Raw genomic sequence first — 23869 nt, 5'->3', positions numbered from 1 at the left:
TGAAATTTTGGAAAAAAAATTCATCCCATCGAAATTACCCATCCAAATAGACAGAAAAAACCCACCGATTTTCAACCAAAGTTCCGAACACTGTGCCATGAACCATGGCCAGATAATTCACATTCACCTTGGATTCTTGGCAGGGAGCACGGGTAGATGCTGGATCGGGATTCAGGCCATTCATTTTACTCGAGCTAGCGGCGGCTCACCAACAAATACCTGCCAAGATTGATGGGAAAATGAAGGCAACATTCACTCGCCTGTCCGAGTCACCTCCTTGTCCTGACCAGTAGAGTGATGACCTCACCTATTTTGTCCTTTTTGGTTAGCTGTATTCCTTTTTTCGGCCATCCCGGACTGTCAGTGGCAGGGGCAGATCACATGGTATATGTAAAATATGGGCCTGTTAGTCTCCCAAAATCCCAACTTTGTCACTATGTAAAAAGAAAATTTCTCGTCACATCAAACTTGTGGTACATGCATGAAGTACTAAATGTAGACGAAATCAAAAACTAATTACACAATTTTGTTGTACTTTATGAGACGAATCTTTTGAGCCTAATTAGTCAATATTTGGACAATAATTCACAAATACAAACGAAATGCTACAGTTGCGCATTTATAGTAAAATGCAAACTTTGTCACTCCCAATTTGGGAACTAAACAAGGCCTATATAACTTCCACTAGTGCCAGTGTTTCACTTTTTTTTAAATATAAACTACAAAAATATAACTTCCACTTCATTAGGAGGTGCCTACTCTTCGTCTAGAACTAACGATCTGTAAAACATTTTACAAACAATGAGGCCATTTGGGGAATGCAAAACGTATTATTTGCAAACCAAAAAACGGAAAAAGTTGATGGAAATGCACAAATTACTTTAAGGAAAAAATCCATAAAAAAGAACTTAAAAGAAAAAAAGGGTTTATATTCTTGTTTGAGAATGTGCAAGAGTTCATGCAAACGTTGTTCCCTAGCTTTTCTTTCTTTCTTTCTTTCTGTTGGTGTCGTTTTCCAGCGTGCAGATCAAACGTACACGCTGATTAGGACCTCATGATTTGCCACTGGTGACACGCCCTGATGCGTTCATACAGCCAAACTACACGTTTCTTCGGTGACTTTGATGACAGCATTAGCTCAAAAAAAAAAAAGAGTTCTACACGCCTCATCTAGAACAACTAATTTCTTTTATGCAAGACGTTGTCTAACAGAATTTGCCACATGTACAAAACGCATGAATAAAGAGAGCCTTTTGCCATCTTTATTTCTCTCCTTACATTAGCCCAAGACATGTTCCGCATTTTCACACATATTTTGGATTTGAGGTTGTAACTTCTTCATTCTGGAGCCTTTCGTTCCCGTGAACTCGAAAATAGTTTCAAACCAAACCAAACATTTTTTTTAGAAAATGACCTATAAAATTAAATCATATTTATCAGGAACCTTGCATTTGCCACCTATAGGAGTACTAGATAAAAAGGTCCCCTCTAAAAACAAAAATGAAAGTGAAAAATCCAAAAAAAAAAATTCTGGAAAATGAGTTATCCGACGTGTCACACCATCTCTCTCGTGTTGCCAACCATGGACCGCTTCACTCCATCGCCTGCCTCCCAGCGCTCATCCATCCACCACACCCCCTCTATAATAAAAACCTCCGAATCCGCCTCGCGTGCCCCGTCCTCCTCGTCGCCGGCGGAGCCGCCTCCGCCCACCGCAGCTCGCCGACCGAGCCGCCCTCGCCGGGGAAGGAGCGCCGCGCCGCAGCTTCTCCACCGCCGCCTCCCGCCGGACCCCACCTCCGAGATTGGAAGCGGCGGCGCCGGTCGGACATGGCGATCCCGCTCGTGCTCGTCGTGCTCCCCCTCGGCCTGCTCTTCCTCCTCTCCGGCCTCATCGTCAACACCATCCAGGTATCCAGCCTCCCACCCCACCGGAGCCGCTCAGCTCGATTTGTTTTCCATTTTCCTCTTTGAGCGGACGGGCTGATCTGATGCGAATTAGCAAAAGATTTGATTTTTTCCCTTTCAAGACATGGGTCCAGACGTCTTTGTTGGATGCCTGAACGATGGTTGCGCGTCGCAGGTTAATCTGGACTGATCGCGTGTTTTACTGAAAGATTTGATCTTTTTAGACACGGATTGTCACGGTTGCCCTCTGGGATTTCGTTCGTCCTGATGATTCCACTCGTCTTTTCACTCAAAGATGTGTCTTTTAGGGGGAAAAGCTTCATCTGGGTCTGTTAATTTTCGTGGTAGTATAATGCTTCTGTAAAGTATAATTCAGAAATTTCCTTGACTGCGGCTAAGAATGATAGTTGTACTCAAAACTGCAAACTTTCTATTGATACGATCAAAACTTACTGCTATTGATCTGGTAATGACATGAACTACACAATAAGACACCCACCACTCAACATTTCTTGATCTGTTTGTATCTGTCCGGAAATTTTCAGGCCATCCTATTTGTGACAATAAGGCCCTTCTCAAAGAGCTTCTACCGGCGGATCAACAGATTCCTGGCCGAGCTGCTGTGGCTTCAGCTGGTTTGGGTTGTGGACTGGTGGGCAGGTGTCAAGGTATGTAGATGTGGTCAGCAGCAAAGCAGATTTTTATTTCTCATTGCATTTCTATATTAGTTTTAACTTGTTTCTGCCGTTACATTAGGAGTTAAAGTTGCATTCGCGCCATGAGAATGAGATTGCATCATTTTGTCGGTTTGCTAGTCAACCTTACTTGTACGTGTCATTTGTCGTGTTTTGGAAATGTTATCCAGTGGAACTAGCTAGCATTTATGAACGAGCTGAGCGAAGCAGCTATTTTCAGCGTTACACCCTAACAGAATCTGGTAGATGGATATGTCAAGCCGAAGAAAGTAAGCAAAGCGGTTTCAAGAACTTAGCTCTCACACATCAAGTTCAGAAAATGCAGTCCCAAGGACTAACACAACATAACTGTTAGCCTGTTAGGGGCGTTGATAAAGATAGACAACCTACCTTAGCTAGAGTTGAGTATGATGTGTTATGCATGAACTGATAAGTCTGTAAAGATGAAAAGAAAGATAGCTATGGCAGTGTGGCTTGTCAAACTATGAAGGTGGTTTTTTTTCCCTGATGTATTATGGAAGTATACTATTAGACAAATTATGGTAAATTGTATTGCGATGACTTAATGTTTACATAACTATGTTATGTGTAAAACAATTGGACTGCTAATTGAGGCTGCTGTTCTCTAACTTTTCATGAGTAAATCTAAATGAAAATACTTCTTAATAAGTACTTAACATACGAACTTAATGTTCAACGATTTTTTCGAAGCAATTTTTATCACAATATAAATTCAGTTCATGTTCTGCAGGTACAACTGCATGCCGATGAGGAAACTTACCGATCAATGGGTAAGGATCCAAATTTTAAGATTTTGTTACTCAAATTGCTGGTGCTTACATTAACTGCCATGCCAGCTTAAGAAAAATGTTAGAGTTGGATTACAAGTTTATCTGAATAATTCTGTAGGTAAAGAGCATGCACTCATCATATCAAATCATCGTAGTGATATTGACTGGCTTATTGGATGGATATTGGCGCAGGTTGTTACCTCCCATCTTTCTGAATTGCTGTTACAAACTTGTTTAGCTTATTGATTTCTTTTTCTGCTCTGGTTATGTGTTCAGCGCTCGGGATGCCTTGGAAGTACACTTGCTGTGATGAAGAAGTCATCAAAGTTTCTTCCAGTGAGTTGGCTCATATGTATTTTTCTGTAGCATGTAACTTAAAATTTATCTCATGCCCGAGCTCTTGTGATTGGTCTACTTGGTTGGCTAGTGCCATTAATTGTAAAGCACGTGTCAGAAAGTTATTTGTGACATAAGTAAGCAACATAGACGAATACATTTGGTCGAAACTTGCTTGTCTAGTATCAAGTAATTAGGATAGCATATTACATTGTAATGTTCCCAAGCAAAATTGCTTAAAGATTTGTTCTTGCTATACAACTGCACTAACTGTATCAAGTACGGCCTGACTGAAATTGATAGTACTTTATTTTTTTCTGGACCGAGTCTTATTTTATGTTAGCTATTGAGGTCCAGCGTGTACTAACTGAGAAGCAAAAGTGTTTCGACAAGTAGTCAAGTACCATTACCTATTTCACGGAGTTGATCAATGTGGAATAGCAGGTAGATCTGGAAATAAAATGATAGAACTAAGTCCAGATAGTATACTTTTGGTAAGAAAAAATGAATATATAGCCATCATTAGGTTCAGTTATGTGGAAGTTAGCTTACATTTATGGTAGGATCCATTTATGTTTATAAGGCATTCATGCACTAGCAGCAAGTGAAGCAAACATGCCAGGTTTCAGATCCTACTTGCGTTATCTCTGCTAGAGGCTTACAGTAGGTGGGTCACGCTTTAATATTCTGTAAGTCATCTTTATCACTTTCTGCAGGTTATTGGCTGGTCCATGTGGTTTGCAGAATACCTCTTTTTGGAGAGGAGCTGGGCAAAGGATGAAAAGACACTAAAGGTAACTCTCCACCTTTTATGTACAAGAAATTTTAGTTTTCCTTTTTCACCTAGTGATCTTGTAAATCTTGATTATAGTGGGGCCTCCAAAGGTTGAATGACTTCCCTAGACCATTTTGGCTAGCCCTTTTCGTTGAGGGTACTCGCTTTACTCCAGCAAAGCTTCTTGCAGCTCAGGAGTATGCAGCTTCACAGGGCTTACCAGCTCCGCGAAATGTACTTATTCCACGCACCAAGGTACATCACTGTTCTCTCTTTGAATTGATTCTAACGTTGCAAATGAACAAGAACTTTTACTACATTAGCCTTCTGTTGTATTGTACATAACAGATGTAATGTGTGATTCTAATTTCAAAATGTAACTTCGCATACTCCCAAAAGCTACATTGTTCATATGATTTGAAGTTACCTTTTTCTTAGTTCATTGACAGAATTCATTTTCCTTAGTTCGTTGACAGAATTCATCCCTCATAATGTTTTGAGTATAATCACAATAACTGTCAGCAGTGCAATGACTGCATGTAGAACTTAACATATCTGTTGGTTCCAGTTACTTATACATGCAAACATGTAGGGAAAAAATCAGCCTTTTTGTACATTGATGACACAACTACAATCATAAAGCTAAAAGGATAATCTTGAGGTTCGAACACAACATTTCAGAGTAGTATTTGTTGGGAACATATGGCTCTAGTACGTAAAGTAATGAATACGGACTACTTTCTTGATTTTATGGAATGGCTGAGTAATCTATTCTCGACAGTTATGGACAATACTCCCTCCGTCCCAAAAAACAAGTCATTCTAGGTTTGTCTTTAAGTCAAACTTTCTTAACTTTGACCAAATTTATGGAGAAAAGTATCAGCGTTTATGGCATCAGATAGGTATATTATGAAAATATATCTCATGATGAATCTAATGGCACTTATTTCGCATCATAAACATTTCTAGTTTTTTGTATAAACTTGGTCGAACTTAAAAATGTTTGATTTAGGAGAAACCTAGAATAACTTGTTTTTTGGGACAGAGGGAGTAGTTATCAAGAAACTATAGTTGTATCATGCATTTGCCTCTTATCTGGCACCACTTCAATGTTTTGCAATAAAGCTATGTACTGATACTCTTGTGGAAAATTCCAGGGATTCGTATCTGCTGTGAGTATTATGCGAGATTTTGTTCCAGCCATTTATGACACAACTGTCATAGTTCCCAAAGATTCACCTCAACCAACAATGCTGCGGATTTTGAAAGGGCAACCGTCAGTGGTAAGTTTGCTAACTCAATGAATATCTGAAGGCAGATCAATACGGAAACAGAGTTGTATCAACTAAACACTAAATTGAATTTATTATTTTTCAGTATCACTAAAGTGTCTTAAAATCAAATTGGACACAGTACAATCTAAATTGCAAATTTCAATGCTCAGATGCTCAATTACTTATTGTGATGTTAAACAAATTACTACAATTTTTTTCCCTCTAGATACATGTTCGCATGAAACGTCATGCAATGAGTGAGATGCCAAAGTCAGATGAGGATGTTTCAAAATGGTGCAAAGACATTTTTGTAGCTAAGGTACTGAACTATCTATAGTTATTTTCAGACGTGTTTTGGTTGGAGCTTGTTGAAAATTAAAATTCTTCATCTATGTTCGACCAACTAATTCTCAAGTACATACTATCTGTCTCCCTTTCTGCTACAGGATGCCTTACTGGATAAGCACTTGGCAACAGGCACATTTGATGAGGAGATTAGACCAATTGGTCGTCCGGTGAAATCATTGCTGGTAAAACCTCAATACAATAGCATGTTATACAAATATAATCTGCAACAGCATGATTACTGGCAATGGCACCCTCAAATGCTTTAGTGATAGTTGTCTTTGCTGATCGCGAAAAGTTGGTCTTGCTGCCATGGGCAATTGGTGGTTTTGTGTAAATGTGCTTGAAGCAGGGTGCTTTTGCTGGTGGGTTGCTTTTGCTGGTGGGTCAGGTTACCTAAGTCAAACAAATATTATGTAGAATCTTGATGCTATTGATACATGACCCTGCGCAGCCAAGAAAATGAAGTACTAATTTAGGAATTGGGTTTTGGGCCATAGAAGAGGTGGTTGTACTGCCTTGCGGAAACCTCCTGCAGTTGCATTGTTGCAGGAAACCCATCTTTTGTTCAAAAACTGTATGATTTAGCTAGCCATGTCATAGCTCAAAAGATTTGCTTTAACCAAATTGACATGCCATCTCTAAATGTGTCAGCAGTTTAGCATGTCCCTGGCAACTAACTGATTCCCTATTTCTTCTGATGGAACAGGTGACCCTGTTTTGGGCATGCCTCCTTTTATTTGGTGCCATCCAATTCTTCAAGTGGACGCAGCTCCTATCGACATGGAGAGGCGTAGCGTTCACCGCTGCCGGGATGGCCCTCGTGACAGGGGTTATGCATGTGTTCATCATGTTCTCCCAGGCGGAGCGGTCGAGCTCAGCAAGGGCGGCACGCAACCGGGTGAAGAAAGAATGATGAGGCAACGGTAGTCTGGGTCTGCTAAAAGACAATCCACCAAACTGGCTGCTGATTAAATTCATACAGGCACCAAATTTGAGGGTCTGTGTGGGCTAGGACACAAGTTGATGTACCCAACAGGAAGCGGTATTCTTGTATTTGGTATGCTGGGAAGGGAGTTGTTTTCTTTTCTTTTCTTTGGCAGCGAAACTGTAGGATATGAATTCATTGGTACTTTTACCCACCCCACCTTTTGTGGAAGTCACTAGTGATTTTGTTATGCATTAGTTAAACTTTGCATCTTCTCCTGTGAAGCCTGTGTTGAAGCAGTCAGAAACTGCGGCAGTATATGTTTTGGCCAATGTTCAGTTGCTGACCGGCTGATCCTACTGACCGGCTGTTCAGTTGGTGGCATGGCCAATGTCCCCTGCAGGAATGTCTGTCAACTCACACTGACGCTGTCACCTGGAGAAAGTTGCGCAGCTTTTTCCGCATAACGGGAGCAGCAATCTGAACTGCTGCAGGGGCCAGCTGCTAGTAGTGTACATAAAGTTAAGCAAACATGCAGAAATTCAAATTCAAATTAATCTTTCATATTGAGATTCAGGAACAACGGGGACGCTTTTAGTATATGGTGCAGGTGCAGTGGCCAGCCGGCTTCTGGAACGCAATTGGCATCCTGATTTTGGATGAGACCCGCTGTTCCAGTTGGTTCAGATTCAGCAGGCCAAACAAACAATGTGGACCATGCTTTGCGATGCAGGATTCAGGTGGACGGTTTTGCAGTTTGCAGGTTCAGGGTTGCTCAAACTTGAGACCATCACAAACCAACTGAACAAAGCATGGCAGGTGGCCACGCTGACTCCATCTCTGCGCCGAACAAAACGTCAGCAGCCAGCAAGAATGGTGCAGAGGACAACAACTCTGAATTGTTCAGAATCATCTTGCTGCATCACAACTTGAAGTAGCCAGCACATATCACTGCATGCAGGTTCAGGATTCAGATTTAGCTGGCCAACAAGGGCATGCTTCAATCCTGAAAATGAACCATGCTAGCACTGCAGCGTCGTCGCAGTCATGGCATGGAAGAGCTGGGCGGTGGAAGGCACTGCACCCCCTGCATTGTTCTTCGGTTGACTGGCTCCATCTGCATGCATCTTCTACCGACAACCGGTCAACGGGGAACCCTCCCTCCTCTTCGGCGGCAGCCGTGTGGGCCAGACTGGAGCGCTCGCGGGGCGGCGTTCGGGGTTGTCCGGCAGGCCGCGCTGGCCGCTGACGACGCCATCGCAAGTCCGGCACCGTCCGATGATGGTGTCGCCTGATGCCCTTGCCCAGGGTCGGGGGCATGGATGGCGTTGTCAGCAATAATTAGAGATGTGATCAATTAGTCCTAACCACGTGATTAGCACATGATTAGTAGTTAATCGGCCAAATCAAGAACAGAAGACAACGAAAATGGAGACTGCCGGCGTCCATCTCAATATGTCTCTACATTTCTCTTTTTCTTACTCTTGCATCTCTAATTGAGTATGTGCAGGCATATTCAAAACAGAGACAAATTAGTCTCAAAAATCTCTACTTGATGCCTATATTCCCACGGCAAGAACACAGGCACAGGAATCCAAGACCAACGCACATAGGAGGCCAATAGATGCATCGAACAAGAATCTCGCAACACGTCTGCATCACGAACAGGCAATCACACACCGAATTTGCAAGAGAAAACATCAAAAGGCCATTCGAACATGAATCTTCTCTTGAGTTCAGCTTGTCTTTACATTATTAGTCAAACTTGCTTTTGCATCGCTAATCCACAAACACGCAGGATAGTTGATGCTCCGGCAAACAAGCAGAAACAAGATCAAAGGAAGAGTTCATCTGCACCAACAGATAAGCGCCATGCGAAAGAACAATTTCCCAATCCATGGCATACCTTCAGTTCCGAACGCTTCCGCCCAAGTTGCTGCTGGCCGCAGCAAATAATTGACAGGGGCCTGCAACGCCATGCATCTACATGCGTATCGCAGCAGGCCTTGCTCGTCCGTCGGCCGCATCAAGCGCTCCGCGCGCATCCCCACCAGGGGCTACTGCCCCCAAGCCTCATGGCCGGCCACACATTACCGGCGGAACAGCAGGGGCGAGCGAGCCCGGTCTCGCAGGGGCAGCGACTCTGCGAGAGCCGTCTCCTCGACGGCCAACAGGCGGCGGCGGCAAAGTGGGAAGGGGTGGCAAACCCGAACTGCCGCTCTCCCCAATGACTCGGGCCCGCATGGATCTACAGGGCCGGAATGGGCCTATCAGGCTGGAAAGGCCAGGCTAGCAGTGAATTCACATAAAGCCCCTCAGGCTTCCTAGTAATTTGCCGCTGCAACGTCACATGATTTAGGGCTCCTTTGGGAGGGCTCCGGCTCCGCACGCTTGCCGGAGCATAGAGAAGCTGGAGCCGCACCAAACGGTTACGACGCCGGAGCCGTTTTTAGCCATCCGCAGGAGGAGTCGGAGCCGTTTTAAGGCTGCATGGCGTAGAAGAAAAAGTAGCGGCTCCAGCTCCGGCTCCGCATGCCGAGACCTGCGCGAGAAGTCCTTCCAAAGGAGCCCTTATTGTATTGTTAATTCATGTTCCATTCCAAACCAAACAAGCACTGGATTTTTATTTTGCTGTGTTCAATGTGTATGCCTCTGTGCATTCCCTATATACACTTAGAAAACTTGTTATTATTGCAAAATTTTATTTCTTGCAATTTAACAATAGTAATTCACATTAATTAAGCACCAAACATCATGACATATGATCAATGAGCTTAATTCAAGCAGAATTATATTTAAAAATAATTAAGCAATAAAGGATAGACATTGCCTAACATGCTTATTTTTATGCAAAATACAAGTGCTACCTTATCAATTTAAAATAACATAATATTCCAAAACCTTATATATTGGCCATACACAAGGTGGTACTCTAGTACTACTACTACTGCGTACCCAATATCAAAGTTTGGAATAATTATAGGTCTACACCTTTATCCAGTGATTACCTTAATCCATATCTCATATTGGCCATACACAAGGTAGTATGATAATATATAGTGCTGCGGGATCTACACTTGCACATAATGAGTATCCTCAACGCGTGCGTACCCAATTTTGAATATGAATCAAACAAGGCCTACACCAACATGGTGATTACCTACTAGTACAACACATGATAGTGGAGTCTAAGGTATCTATGTCGATAGCAATATGTAAACACATGATAGTGGAGTCTAAGGTATCTATGTCGATAGCAACAAGTTTCTCGTCCTCTACCGTGAGGTCTACACCATTTCGGTGACTACATGTGTTCGAACACTAGTACATGATGATAGAGACTATATCTTGGTAGTGACTACCACTTAGCCTCGATAATAGCAGCAAGTTCATCGCTTATCAAATATGAGGGTCCACACTACTTGTGTCCAATTCACATTTAGACTCTACAAGATTTTGCATATATTATTCAAGACTCATCTTGAATTCAAAGTTTTATGCATCCATTTTTGCTTAAATTAACACTACACAAGCCTCATTCTGTAGGCAACGTATTAGGTGCAAACCAAGCAACCCGTGGAAACTTGGAAACGAACAATCAGGAACACAGGAATCCAATGGATGGGGCAAGAGGTGGGACAATTTTGTGCTTAAACCCCCCTCCTAGATTTTCTTTTCCAAAAACTCCCCGCCGATTCAGTCGCACGTGCGCTGCCCCAGCCTACGCGGTTCTGCGCCGCCCCTGGCGATTCGGCGCCAGAGATGCGCGCAGCTCGTTTCTCCGCGATTCTGCGTGCTGCCAAATCGTTTCCGCCGCCCCTGCACCTGGCCAATACAGTTCCTCACGTGCCACCAGTCCAAGTTGCTCGTTTCTCCGATGGAATACCGCCGGCTCGTGCAGGTGATTGCACCGCTCCTGGAGGACGTGAGGAAACCGAGCTTCAAGACCACCCCTGGCACCCGACCCCTTCGTCATCCCAACCACCGGTACATCTTCTTCATCTGCCTGTGTTCATGCCGAGATGCCAATGTACATGTTAGCTCAATCGTCGTGGCTTGCGTTGCAGGGACGGGCGGGTGGGAGAGCGCGCTGACGAACACGGTGTTCCAGGTGACCGCATTGTGTCGTCTTGATCGGGCAGTTCAGCGCCTGTGCTTCGACGTGGACGTGGTGGAGAGCGATCGACTGGTGTACTCGCCGAGTTCATTTTTGCGTGTGTTTCTGATTACCGGAGAACGTACTCGGACGGCGACGATGCGGAATGACGGCGACAACCAACAGCATAGAAGAGCTGGTAGAAAGGCCAGAGCCGCAGACAAACGAAAGCTCTTGCGAAACAAGTGGAACACATAGAAGAGCTGGTAGATTCAGTATCAGCAACACTAGGAACCGTAATAACCACTTAAACAGTTCCAAATTTAGCACCATAATTTAGCAACATCACACGGATAGATCAGACGACACAGCAGACAGCAGGATAAACATCTTAGCCATATACCCCAGCGAAACCCCATGCAGTTTCTTCCACGGGGAGACGATACAACCTCTTCTTGCCATTGTCGAAGCGCTCGACCCTCACCAAGGCGTACCCCTTCTCGTCGTGCTGCCTCAAGATGTCCTCGTACAGGTCTTCCATCTCGTTGCTCATGGCAACAGCGGCTCGGTAACTCTCTACAAGCCAGGGGCGGTTCTTGCGGAGGATTTCGGGGAGAGGACTGAGCCGACGCACGGGACGCGTCCGCAGGTACTGGATGAAACCTTCATCCACCCTCTCGGTCCCGGCGGCGATCACCGCTGGCTCCGGCTTGTCCTCCACCTTCGCCGCCGGCTTGCGCTTGGGCTTGTCCTCCGCCTTCGCCGCCGTCTCGACGCTGCTCGCCGCCGCAGGCTTGGTCTTGCCCTCCGCCGCCGCAGGCTTGGCCTTGCCCTCCACCTTCGCCGCCGGCTCGATGCTGCTGTTTGTTGCGGTGAGCCCATGCCATGCAACCCTAGGCGATACCGGGTCCCTTCGCGGCTCGGACTCTCCAACCGACTCCGACGCGTCCGCTGCTTCTAGAGGCTAGAAGATAGCACCGTACCACTGCCTTTGGACAATACAGTTAAATTCTGTCCAAATCATCTAGGTATCACGTTTAAGCATGGTAGTTAGACGAGATGTCATTGGCAATATTCTTGGCATCCATGGCAATACCAGCTAGGCCTCTCTTTGCCAAACCCGCACAATAGAGCCCATTTGCACCCTTCCAATGATATGGGAATTCTTGCTTTGGCAATCCATCATCATTTAACATGCTCTCACCATTCTGAAATCATAAATTGCAAAATGTATTGATTTGTTTAAACAAAAATCACACAAATTGTTCTATAAATTTAATTTAAACATTAATGGTGCTACCTTGAGCCACGTATTTGCCGTGCTTTTATATCCAGTTGCAAAAACAATGGCATCGAAAGCGCTTTCTTTCCTGCCTTCAAATTCAACTATGTTGCCCTTGATTTTGGAAATATTTCCAAGCACCTAAAGAGAGATAAACAACTTGAATAATTTATGAAGAAACATTACTATATAATTTTATCATATGAGGAAATATGCTTACTTTGATGGTGCCATTCTTAATTAAACCAACTGTCCCAACATCAATCACAGCTGATCGACCAGTTTTTGCCTTGAGGAGGAGAGGACCCAATTTGGGTCTCACAACGCCATGCCTTGACAGGTCTCCAAACACAAAATCCGACATCCTCACAAGAAGGTCGTCCACAATGTTCACTGGTGTATGTTGGACCAAAGTCATGCCCAGCCGCATTATTTCTTTTGTCACTACATGTAACTGCAATCACACAACATGTCACACACATATATTTTGTAAGAGCACAGAAGCATAGACATGCATAGATTGCTCATCTTAGTAGAAGTACACTTACAATACATTTTCTCGTGTTTAGGAGTATATATATCATTTCCTTAGAAAAAAATTTGTTAAAAATTTAAGCTTTTATATTTCTAAAATTCTCCTTTACACAATTAACTAAGGTCTGCATGTGTGCTAGAGTTCTGATAGCAAGCGGAAGAGCAAACTTACCGGGCTGCGAACAACAATGGATGTGTTGGCACCATGAGATGCGAGGTCATAGGCGATCTCCATTCCAGAGTTGCCACACCCTACCACCAGTACATTCTTTCCTGAGTAGGAGGAACCTGATTTGTATCTTGACGAGTGGATAGCCTCTCCAGCAAAGCTTTGCAGCCCAGGGATCACCGGAATGTTCCCCACACTGTTCTCACCACTTGCCACGACAAGGAACCTAGCTGTGTACCTGACAGCCACCGATGTGGTCATGTCATGTGCCATGCTGAACCAACACTTTGTACCTTCATCATATGAGCATGACTCGATGGCTGTATGGTACTTTGGCCGGATGTCGAAATGCTCAATGTAATTGTCTAGGTACTTCACGAATTGATCCTTTGGGATGTAGGTTGGGGCATCTGCCGGGTATGACATGTGGGGCAACTCACAAAACTCCTTTGCAAGGTGTAGCTTTAGGCGGTCATAAGCACGGTTGCGCCACAATGATGCACTACAATCCTCACGCTCAACGATGACATATGGGATACTAAGATGGGTGAGGCACGCTGCCGTTGCAAGGCCTGCTGGGCCTGCACCCACGATGAGGACTTCGGTCTGCACCACCATTGCGAACAAGAGAGCTACTGAAGTTGTGGGGTTAGAGATGCGAAGAGGGACTTGTGGAAATGGTGATTGTTGTTTGCTTGATGAATTTGCAAGGTGTGCTGAAGAGAGGTGGGAATATATGTCTTACTTTAACGCGTACATTGCGGTTGACTGAATGGGAACGTGGTTGCTGTCAAATTTGGCAAAACTGTGTTGAAGGACACTGCTTTTGTGTGTTGGATGAAACGGTGATCCTTTGGAAAAATGTTTCTCTATGAATGTTATGACTGTGTATTAGAATAAATATTGTACAAATAGGGAAACATAAACTATGAAAGAAGAGTAACTGCTATGGGCATTCCGTGTACTTTGTGTTAGTAGAATTGAATATGGGTTTGAAAGCTTTGTCTAGCACATAAATAGTTAGAAACACGATACAAGGAATTTATCTTTTAGGCATATGCTAACTTCATACTATAATTTTCCTCGAGCATTATTTCAAAATTGCAAATATGTAGGATCACTGAGAGGTCATCATTTATTCATTTTATTAGAGCTGCTTCTCGTTGAACTTGTCTACATCAGTGGCAGAGTATTCAGTTTTAGCGATAGAACGGAGGCCCCAAAATTTTGCACGAAGTGTCAACTATAAGGAGTGCAATCTGTGTTAGGATTTGTGAAAGAAAGATATCAGTACCAATGATTCCTTTTTCTGTATGAGTAATTGCTGCTTGTAGTCAGCAATCATGTCATCAAGGGACATAACACTAGAAGTGTTCAGATTGTTCTTTGCAGTGGGTCACACAGTGAATTTCTGTTGCATTTGGCTGGTGCTCCAGTAAAATTCAGGACCGGTTTTGACCAGTTTTCATGGTTCTTCACTAGTGCAAGGCCAAGCAATGTCGGATTGAACCCTTTTTTTTTCAGTATGATCCAAGCAGGTCAGCAAGTTATCTCAGCCACCAAGGACGGCAGCCTGCACATCGCGTCGTCAACATCACCAAGACAGCAAGTTCTCTTCAGTGCTGTTCACACTGAAATAGGATCTGAATCGAACATTCAGGTAGGAAAACTCTTAATCTGAATGGCTGAATATCTACCAGAACATCGGAGTGCTCCTGTCAGCGAAAAATGCCTGAATATGAGCACTCAATTCTAAACACTCTGCAAATTCACAATCTGAAATTCAGCAAGACGTCAAGTCTTCTTTCGAATAACTTCCGTATAACCGCTAAGCTGATAATGTTGGCTACTGTCTGCCTGGCCTGTCAGACAGACACCTGACGATGTTGGTCAGGGCTTCCATCAAATGTACCCTGAATTTCGCCGACATGAATTCGCAATCGTCTGCAAGGTCCTTCCACGAGCCGCGCCCGAGCACCAGGTGCCGCAGCTCAGCTGCCGGCCGGGCCTTCAGGACGGAAGCGCGGCGATCGCCCGTCGAGTTCAACACCAAGTCTTCAGATGCGAGGAGCATGGTGAGCGGGAGGACCTCGATGCCGGCGACCGGCGTTCGCCTGTCTCCACCCGCCGCCGTCGCCGGATTGCCGCGCGCCAGCCTCCGATCAACCACCCCAGGGAAGTCAGAACCGATACGAGGGGTTATGTGCAAAACGTTGGATCGCGATTAATGGTCGCGATCCAAATTAGGGGCCACGTGAAAAATACTCATCCCGAAATTTTCAAATTAGCGGCAACGTCGTGCTCGCTCTGGGCACGGTCGGCCGCCGCCGCGGGGCAGCACGTGTCCATGCCGCTAAGGAACGCCCGCGGCGCTGGTGTCCCGCATGGATGGTCGCTACTTCCTGTCCTCCATCGATTTCGCGACCTCCGGGGCCCCTTCTTTAGCATGCATGGCTGCACTAGGACACTGAAGCATGCACGGCGGCCGTCCCAAGACTAAAGAAGCTCTTTAGTCTATCTTTCTTTAGTCTATCTTTAGTCTTGAATAATTAATTCCGGTTAGTTTTTCGAGAGATATGAGGTTTAATATTCGGTTTTCCACCCGTGATATTATAATGTATGTGACTTTTCCTACGATTCCAGGGCCGGGACAAGACGCCCGTGCAAATAAATACACTTCAAAGGACAAGTCATTCAGTGGGCATGCCAAACTGCACTCACTAAAAAGTAAAAATATACGAGTGGTGGAGGGATCATCCGAAGAAATACACACATTAATTCTGACTCGTACGAATAGCTTGAGGCGTGCAATCGTGCAGCCGCGGGCGCACTAAAAGGCTAGGTTGGGTTGCGGATCATGGCATCCACGACAAAAGTCTAGGTTGCGGCATTCTGATTTTGAAATAAAAATAGCATGTTTTCAGATTGACAGGGTGTGTGGAAGTGGAATTGAATGAGTAAAGTAAATATCCTGAAAATTAGCAAAATATTGGATCGCTAACAGGACCGTCAAAAATACGCATCCGGAACATTTCAAATAACCCCCTGAATAGCGGGGCTCGTTTGCAAAATGCGGTAGCCAGGGACCGGCCGCCGGCGTTAGAGCCAGGGACCTCCTCTCGTGCACGGTCAGGCCGCGGCGCCACGCGCAGAGACCACGTCGTTTCGTTGCCTCCCTTCCGTTCCCTCTCCGGCCACCAGCGTCGCAATGGCGGTGGCCCCTCGTGCTCGATCGGCTCGTCGTCACCGGCAACGTCGTGCTCTGGGCGCGCGCGGACGGCCGCCGCCGCGGGGCGGCTCGTGTCCATGCCGCTACGGGACGACAGCGGTGCTTGTATCCCTGTACCCGCATGGACGGCCGCTACTGGCTACTCCCGGTGCTTCACTGATTTCGCGAGCTCCGCGGGGCGGCGGAGGCCGAGCGCCGGCGGCCGGCCGACCCGGCGAGGACGGTGCACAGTCCAGACGAGGAACGGTGGAGGTGCACAGCCTGGCGGGCACCATCCCGGCGGGGCGTTCCTGTACACGCTCGGCGGCTACCTGCCGGAGGAGGGCCTCGTGTTCATCGAATCCTCTTCCTTCGGTGACGGAGGCACATCGACGCCCTGTCGCCCTGGTGTGCCTCTTCAGCCTCGCCATGAACGTATCTTTTCTGAAAGCAATTCGTTCAGTGTTACAATGGTGGATAAGTTAATCATGGGATTTTGCTAGGGTACCTGAAGTAATTAACCGTGAACCGTAGCCAGATGACTAAATTTTATTTTACGCAAAATTTGTTCAGTGTTACAATGGTGGCTAAATCTAGGCATGTGATTAGCTGCTGTTCTAAAAAAGGAGAGGGAGAACATAGCCTATTTTTTTTCTATAAGAACGTGCTGGGGGACTAAATTTTGGTAGGGTGAAATTGCATTGAGTAAGTACATATATCCTCTGCCATATCATATCATCCAGAAAATCACCAACCTTTATTTCTATAAATGTATTGTTGCATACAGTTTTCGAAAATGACAAAAAGCTTTACAAATCTCAAATGCAACAAACTAACTAGGGTGCGTTGGTTTAAGGAATGATGGTCTTCTAACCCCTCACTTTCATTTCTTTTTTTGGATCTTTTTTCCTTCTCTTTTTTTGGATCATGGAGTGAAATGGATTGATCCATAACTACCAAACACCCCCTGAAATCCCCGTGCAAAATGCTCGGGGCATCTTTAGAATTCTAGCTAGCAGGCCCTCAGCAACGGTGGATTGGCGAACGGCCCGTCGATCACCCCCCGGGCGATGACCTCGTACGCCTTCTCCGTCATGTGCACACCATCCCAGCTGGCGAAGCTGCTCGGGTTGCCCCAGATCCTGGCTGTTCTGTCACAGTTTCTGTCGGTGTGGTACGGCTGGTCGTCGCCGCCGCAGCACGCGGTGAGGGGGTCGCCGATGCCGAACCTGTGCGGGTCCCTGATGAACTCCATGGCGGCGCCGTAGTAGTCGGCGTAGATGAGCTTCACGCCGGGGTTCCGCGCGGCGAGCCCGTCGACCACGCGGCGGAGCTCTTGGTTGTGCCTCCGGGAGAAGTCGTTGTACCACCGGAGGCACCCGAGCTCGTCGTAGTCTGCGCGGTTGTTGCTCCTGTACCTACTCAGGGATGCTGGCACGCACCCGATGGGGAAGTTGTTCGGGACCATGATCACCTTGGCACCCATGTTGATGAGCTCCTGCAAAATAATGCATGCATTAAAATGGCTAGCTAAGTGCCTAAGTAAGTATACACGCAGCTGTACAATGATGAAAGTGGAAGGAGTTGGCACCTGGATGGAAGAGCCTATGGCTGCCATGATGTCTGGGGTGAACTGGGCAGCTTGCTCGCGAGGCATATTGCCGCTGAACCAGTAGTTGTAGTCATTGCCTCCGATCTCGCCCAGCACGTTGAGAGACTCGCTAAGGATCCGTCTCTTGGCATCTGACAGATCGAATAGTTCATGCAATGGATAACCAACCGATTGCATGCATGGATGCGGTGTATGGAGTAATATATACACTGTATATACCGTCGTTGGGGGCAATCCGGTGCATGAGATCTTTGAACCAGCCCATCTGCATGCCCAGGTGACACACAACGGCACACTGTGGTGGAACCTACGGAAGTATTCCGGGGGCATCGCCGTGGAGCCAAACACCGCGAAGTTGGCGCCGTTCGGGAACAGCCCCGTGTCCTTCTCCGGCAGGTTTGGTGGTACCAGTGGCAGCTGGAGCGCTTGAGCTGAGATCAAGAATGCACAGCAATGACCACACACTGTGTCAAGCAATGCAAGTATACTATGTACAAACTGATTGATCATTGTGGTACGATACTCACCGTAGAAATCGATGAGGACACGGCCGTCGCAGATGCGCCCGGTGGGGCGCTTGAAGTATGTCATGCCAAATGGGAACTCCATGAGCGGGCCCTTGCCATTCGCGAAGTTGCCGGTGTCGATGATGGAGTCACCAAAGCTGAAGATGCGCTTGTAGCAGCTACATAGCCCCGCGGAAGCGTTCAGCAGGAGGACGACAGAGACGAGGAAGATACGCTGGGAGACTGAGCGCTGCTGGCAACTGAAGCTCGCCATCTCTAAACAGCTAGTAGGCCACTTCTCTCTTTCTGCATTCTCCAGATGGCAACCACCTTTTATAAAAGTCTTGAGCAGTATCCCTAGCTTGCAACACTACCTGAAGGAGAAAGATTTAAATGACCACTAACATTTATGGAACATTTCTCAACAATGCCCGTAATCTAGAAAAATCTGAAAATATTTCTTTCATAATTAAAAGAATCTGACAAGATATAACATGATAGGCTATGAAGTCTTTTTTTTTCTCAAAGAAGATATCCTATGGAGTAAGAGCATGCGAGCACATGTTAAAATCACCTCAAGAAGATATATGTACTCTATCAGTGTTGACATAGAAAATACTAGCATCGCTCCAAAACAATAAATGGCTGCACATCCCTTTTTTATATAAAAAGGATCAGTAAAATGGACAAGGGTTATATCATCGATCCAAAGTGAATCCATCATTAAAATTGAAGTAGAGATATATAATGCTCATTGTTATCAATTATGGAACATTTCTATCCCAACATTGGCCATACTATCAAGAATAAATTCGAAGAGATCTAACATGATTTACTATGGAATTGAATACGGACTTGAGGGCTGAAAAATAATTTCAGAAGATATTCATCTACCAGCAGTGACATGACCAAAGATCAAAATTTCTTCAGTCCTTAACTATACTCACCAACATGGGTTTTTTAAGGTTTTTGCTATGGTACTCTAAGGTGACAGTGGACTGTAGATCAAATGATATTATTACCTCCTAGGATGTAGATTTAATATTTCTCTTATTTTATATGTTCTTAAATCCAATAGGGAAAATATGGGAAATATATATCTTCCTATTAGATCTAACTCCAACGCATGATCGTACTCATATCAGATATAGGGTTTCCTTTTTTATAGGCAGCTCTAGATTGATTGCTAAACTAACGTTTTCAAATAATTCACGACTAACAATTCTAACATGAATTCTCTGCTGAAACGTTTTCAACAAAAAACTTTATGCTCTTATTCTTTCAATCTCCAGTGGCCGGAGAAAAAGGAGGAACTTTTCAAGGCTACCTCATTGTTCTCCATTCGGATTCATGATTACCAAACTAGAGAGAATCCATGACTATCCATCAAAAGGTAAAAGAGGAAGAGGCTCCTCTTCTTGCATGTTGAATGTATCATACTCTTCAAAACAGATGCCACTTTATTATATTCACAGTTATATTCTGATGAAATAGATGTACATGCCTACTACCTCCGCATCGCATGCCGAACATTCTCTTTTTCCTGATTATTTTAATTATTTAAATGTTTATATATTCTAAAAATCAACGGCAATGTGTAGGAATGATGTGATTGAGGAGATTGTGAAGAATTGTGGCACAATTAATCTCCCCTATGGCATGGAGTCATGCATGATGCAAAAATGTAGCTTGATGATGTGATGGGCACACTAAAGGGCAGAGTTTGGTAGAGATGGTGCTATGATGGAGGCCTTCATTAAGCACATTCCATGGTTCTATGTGTTCTTCAACACTAAGATTGGATGGATGAACTTAAAGGGAGAAGAACATATGATCAAAAGATGTGGGACAATTCTTACTATGTTTTTATTTGGTGTAGGGCCTTTTCTTCACCAACTGAGCAAAGCATGACGGCCCCATAACAAGCTGTCTTCGCTCTCGTCGGGTATGGCAGCACCATGGGACGGAGTGTGTTATCCGTACTTACGAACATGCACTGCACCGGCCATGTCGACTCCCACGGCTCTGGATGGCATGCAGTATGCGCGCACGCCTTGGCTCCATGATCTTTGTTCGTATTGTCTTTGGGATTATTTGCAAAAGGATGTATCACGATCAATAGTCACCACCTTATCTAGTAGGTTACTATATTTAAATATTTGAATCCCGTTTAATTTATATGTAACCCGGTTTAGGGGATTATTTGCAAAAAAAATAGGGGTTATTTTGCAAAATATCAGCAATCCGTTTGGGAGGCAAATTAGCACAAAATGTTGACTAAATTAGTCGTGATCATTTCAAATGAGTAGTATGAAAACATTTAGCACTGAAACATATGTACTTATAATAGCAATCCACAATTATACAATAATGACAACTATACAGTATGATATATGATGCTCATGGTAACATTTTTACAAATCTATATTAAAAAACTTGATCTATAGCATATATGCGCCGCGTAGTACAGCTACAGGATAGCACCACTGCCTTTGACAATACAGTTAAAGGCTATGTAGTTCATCAAAATACATGTTTATGCATGGTAGTTCGACGAGATGTCATTGGCAATATTCTTGGCATCCATGGCAATACCAGCCAGGCCTCTCTTCGCCAAACCAGCACAATAGAGCCCATTTGCACCCTTCCAATGATTTGGGAATTCTTTCTTAGGCAATCCATCATTATTCAACATACTTTCCCCATTCTGAAATCATAAATTACAAAGTTATTTTGATTTGTTAAAACCTGAATGACACAATTGTTATCTAAATTAATTTAGTTGCATGGTAAAACAAAACATTGATGTTGCTACCTTAAGCCACTTATTGGCGGTGCTTTTATATCCGGTTGCAAACACAATGGCATCAAAAGCGCTTTCTTTCCTGCCTTCAAATTCAACTATGTTGCCCTTGATTTTGGAAATATTTCCAAGCACCTAAAGAGATAAACAACTTGAATAATTTATGAAGAAACATTACTATATAATTTTATCATATGAGGAAATATGCTTACTTTGATAGTGCCATTCTTAATTAAACCAACCGTCCCAACATCAATGACAGGCGATCGACCTGTTTCTGCCTTGAGGAGGAGAGGACCTAGTTTTGGCCTCACAATGCCATGCCTTGACAGGTCATCAAACACAAAATTTGACATTCTTACGAGAAAATCATCTACAATATTCACTGGTGTATGTTGGACCAAAGTCATGCCCAGCCGTATTATTTCTTTTGTCACTACATGTACCTGCAAGCACACAAAAATGTCACACACACATATTTTTGTAAAAGCGACAAAGCCTATAAGTGCATAGAGTGTTCATCTATTTAGAAGTAGTACCCTAAATTTTCTCATGTTTAGGAGTATGTAACGTTTCCTTTAAAAAGTTTATGACAAATTTAAGCTCTTATTTTTTGAATGGTCTTTTACACCTCAGTGTAAGCTCTTTGTTACACAATTAACTAAGGTTGCATACATGCTTTTAAATACAAAATGGAATAACAAACTTACTGGGTTGCGAATAACAATGGATGTGTTGGCACCATGAGACGCAAGGTCATAGCCGATCTCCATTCCAGAGTTGCCACACCCTACCACCAGTACATTCTTTCCTGAGTAGGAGGAACCTGATTTGTATCTTGATGAGTGGATAACCTCTCCAGCAAAGCTTTGCAGCCCAGGGATCATCGGAATGTTCTCTGCACTGTTCTCACCACTTGCCACGACAAGGAACTTAGATGTATACCTAACAGCCACCGATGTTGTCACGTCACGTGCCATGCTAAACCAACACTTTCTAACTTCATCATATGAGCATGACTCGATGGCTGTATGGTACTTTGGCCGGATGTCGAAACGCTCGATGTAATTGTCTAGGTACTTCACGAACTGATCCTTTGGGATGTAGGTTGGAGCATCTGCCGGGTATGACATGTGGGGCAACTCGCAAAACTCCTTTGCAAGGTGTAGCTTTAGGCGGTCATAGGCACGGTTGCGCCACAGGGATGCGCTGCAATCCTCACGCTCGACGATGGCATAAGGGATACTAAGTTGGGTGAGGCATGCTGCCGTTGCAAGGCCTGCTGGGCCTGCGCCCACGATGAGGACTTCGGTCTGCACCTCCATTGCGAACAACAGAGCTACTGAAGCTGTTTGGGTAGAGATGTGACGATAGGACTTGGGGAAATGGTGATTGTTGTTTGCTTGATGGACTGTGCAAGGTGTAGTGTTGAAGAGAGGGTGAGTATATATGCGTTACTTTGACGCGTACATTGTAGTTGTTTGAATGGAAAAGTGGCTGCTGTCAAATTTGGAAAAACTGTGTTGAAGGACAATGCATAGTATGGATACTTGTGTGTTTAACAGTGTTGGATCAAACGGTGACCTTTTGGAAAAATATTTCTTTATATATTATGGCTTGGTGAAAGACATCTTTATGTGTTGCGTGTTATAATAATTATGATACAAATAGGGAAACATAAACTAAGAAAGAGGAGTAACCTACTACGCCCATTTTGTGTACAGTGTGCTAATAGAATTGAATATCAGTTTGAATGCTATGTCTAGTCCAGAAATAGTTGGAAACACGATATAAGAAATTTATCTTTTAAGTGTGAATTAGTTTCATAATATAATTCTCCTCAAGAGTTATTTATTTCCCAAAAATCAAGAGATGATCATTTTAGAGTTATAATCTCCCTCCGAACTTGTCCACATTAGGGCTGTGTATTATTGGGGTCTTCACAGAGGCCCCCCAATTTTTGTACATAATGGAATAATTATATATATTTCAGATATGGCATGTAAAGTTCAAAGTTTATCAAAACTATAATAGAAATAGTTGAGATATTCTATAAGCTCTTACATAAAACCAGAGTCTAATTCCTCCAAACTCTGCTCATCACTCGAGATGTAACAGTCGTGTAACCAGATGGGTTCATGGACGCGAGAACCCTCCTGCAAGCCGTGTACCGTGTACCCATCCACGAGCAAGCGTTGGTCGTGTACGTAGCAACATCTCGCAGCCTACCCACAGACACCGCAAACTTTTGTTTCAACTTTGTAGCAGTAGATTATTATTGGCACTGATCTGGGGTCAGCTAGCGTACGTCGTCCATCAGTTTTCAGAATTGTTCCCCGGTGCTCATGATCCATGGAGACAGGGCCGGCTCTGACCCTAGGGGGCAGTAGGGGCGACGGCCACGGGCGAAGGGGCCCAAGATCCTACATGTAATGCATCTAAGTATTTATACGGTATACTTGCATTTGAGCCAATGAGTCCTCCTCATCTTTCTCTACTTCAATCGGTGAGTGAATTTTTAGCTTAGCAGGTTATTGTGTCTTAGATTTCTAGGGTTTTAAACTTCTAATTCCAATGTTTATTTTTTTTCTTCGCTATTTAGGTTTT

At 44.4% G+C, this 23869-nt stretch overlaps 4 protein-coding genes across 4 annotated transcripts; 1 reads left to right on the top strand and 3 right to left on the bottom strand.

Annotated features, from left to right (window-relative positions):
* The first annotated feature begins 1645 nt into the window (after window positions 1-1645).
* Window positions 1646-7315, top strand: LOC117833487 (1-acyl-sn-glycerol-3-phosphate acyltransferase PLS1). Its single transcript, XM_034712996.2, has 11 exons — window positions 1646-1911; window positions 2454-2576; window positions 3355-3394; window positions 3513-3586; window positions 3671-3730; window positions 4447-4524; window positions 4602-4760; window positions 5663-5788; window positions 6006-6098; window positions 6226-6309; window positions 6834-7315. The coding sequence occupies exons 1-11, from the start codon at window positions 1831-1833 to the stop codon at window positions 7038-7040; spliced, it is 1125 nt and encodes a 374-aa protein (XP_034568887.1). The 5' UTR covers window positions 1646-1830; the 3' UTR covers window positions 7041-7315.
* Window positions 7316-11539: 4224 nt separating this feature from the next.
* LOC117834609 (probable indole-3-pyruvate monooxygenase YUCCA10) lies at window positions 11540-13805 on the bottom strand. The gene is made up of 5 exons (XM_034714149.2): window positions 13137-13805; window positions 12651-12884; window positions 12449-12571; window positions 12192-12356; window positions 11540-12112 (listed from the first exon to the last, which is right to left on the bottom strand). Exons 1-5 carry the CDS (start codon window positions 13749-13751, stop codon window positions 11540-11542), a joined length of 1710 nt encoding a protein of 569 aa, XP_034570040.1. The 5' UTR covers window positions 13752-13805.
* Window positions 13806-17353: 3548 nt separating this feature from the next.
* LOC117834608 (GDSL esterase/lipase At1g28600) lies at window positions 17354-18733 on the bottom strand. Its single transcript, XM_072295737.1, is given in 5 exon segments — window positions 17354-17839; window positions 17933-18084; window positions 18173-18238; window positions 18241-18384; window positions 18481-18733. Coding segments are annotated over 5 exon segments (1101 nt in total).
* Window positions 18734-20995: 2262 nt separating this feature from the next.
* On the bottom strand, window positions 20996-22672 carry LOC117834607 (probable indole-3-pyruvate monooxygenase YUCCA10). Its single transcript, XM_034714147.2, has 4 exons — window positions 21973-22672; window positions 21475-21708; window positions 21275-21397; window positions 20996-21166 (listed from the first exon to the last, which is right to left on the bottom strand). The coding sequence occupies exons 1-4, from the start codon at window positions 22585-22587 to the stop codon at window positions 20996-20998; spliced, it is 1143 nt and encodes a 380-aa protein (XP_034570038.1). The 5' UTR covers window positions 22588-22672.
* Window positions 22673-23869: the final 1197 nt, after the last annotated feature.

The sequence above is a fragment of the Setaria viridis genome, chromosome 8 (assembly GCF_005286985.2).
Source record: "Setaria viridis chromosome 8, Setaria_viridis_v4.0, whole genome shotgun sequence".
In the NCBI taxonomy this organism is placed as follows: Eukaryota; Viridiplantae; Streptophyta; class Magnoliopsida; order Poales; family Poaceae; genus Setaria; species Setaria viridis.
The sequence above is the reverse complement of the archived record's forward strand: the minus strand, read 5'-3'. Positions and strand labels throughout refer to the sequence as shown.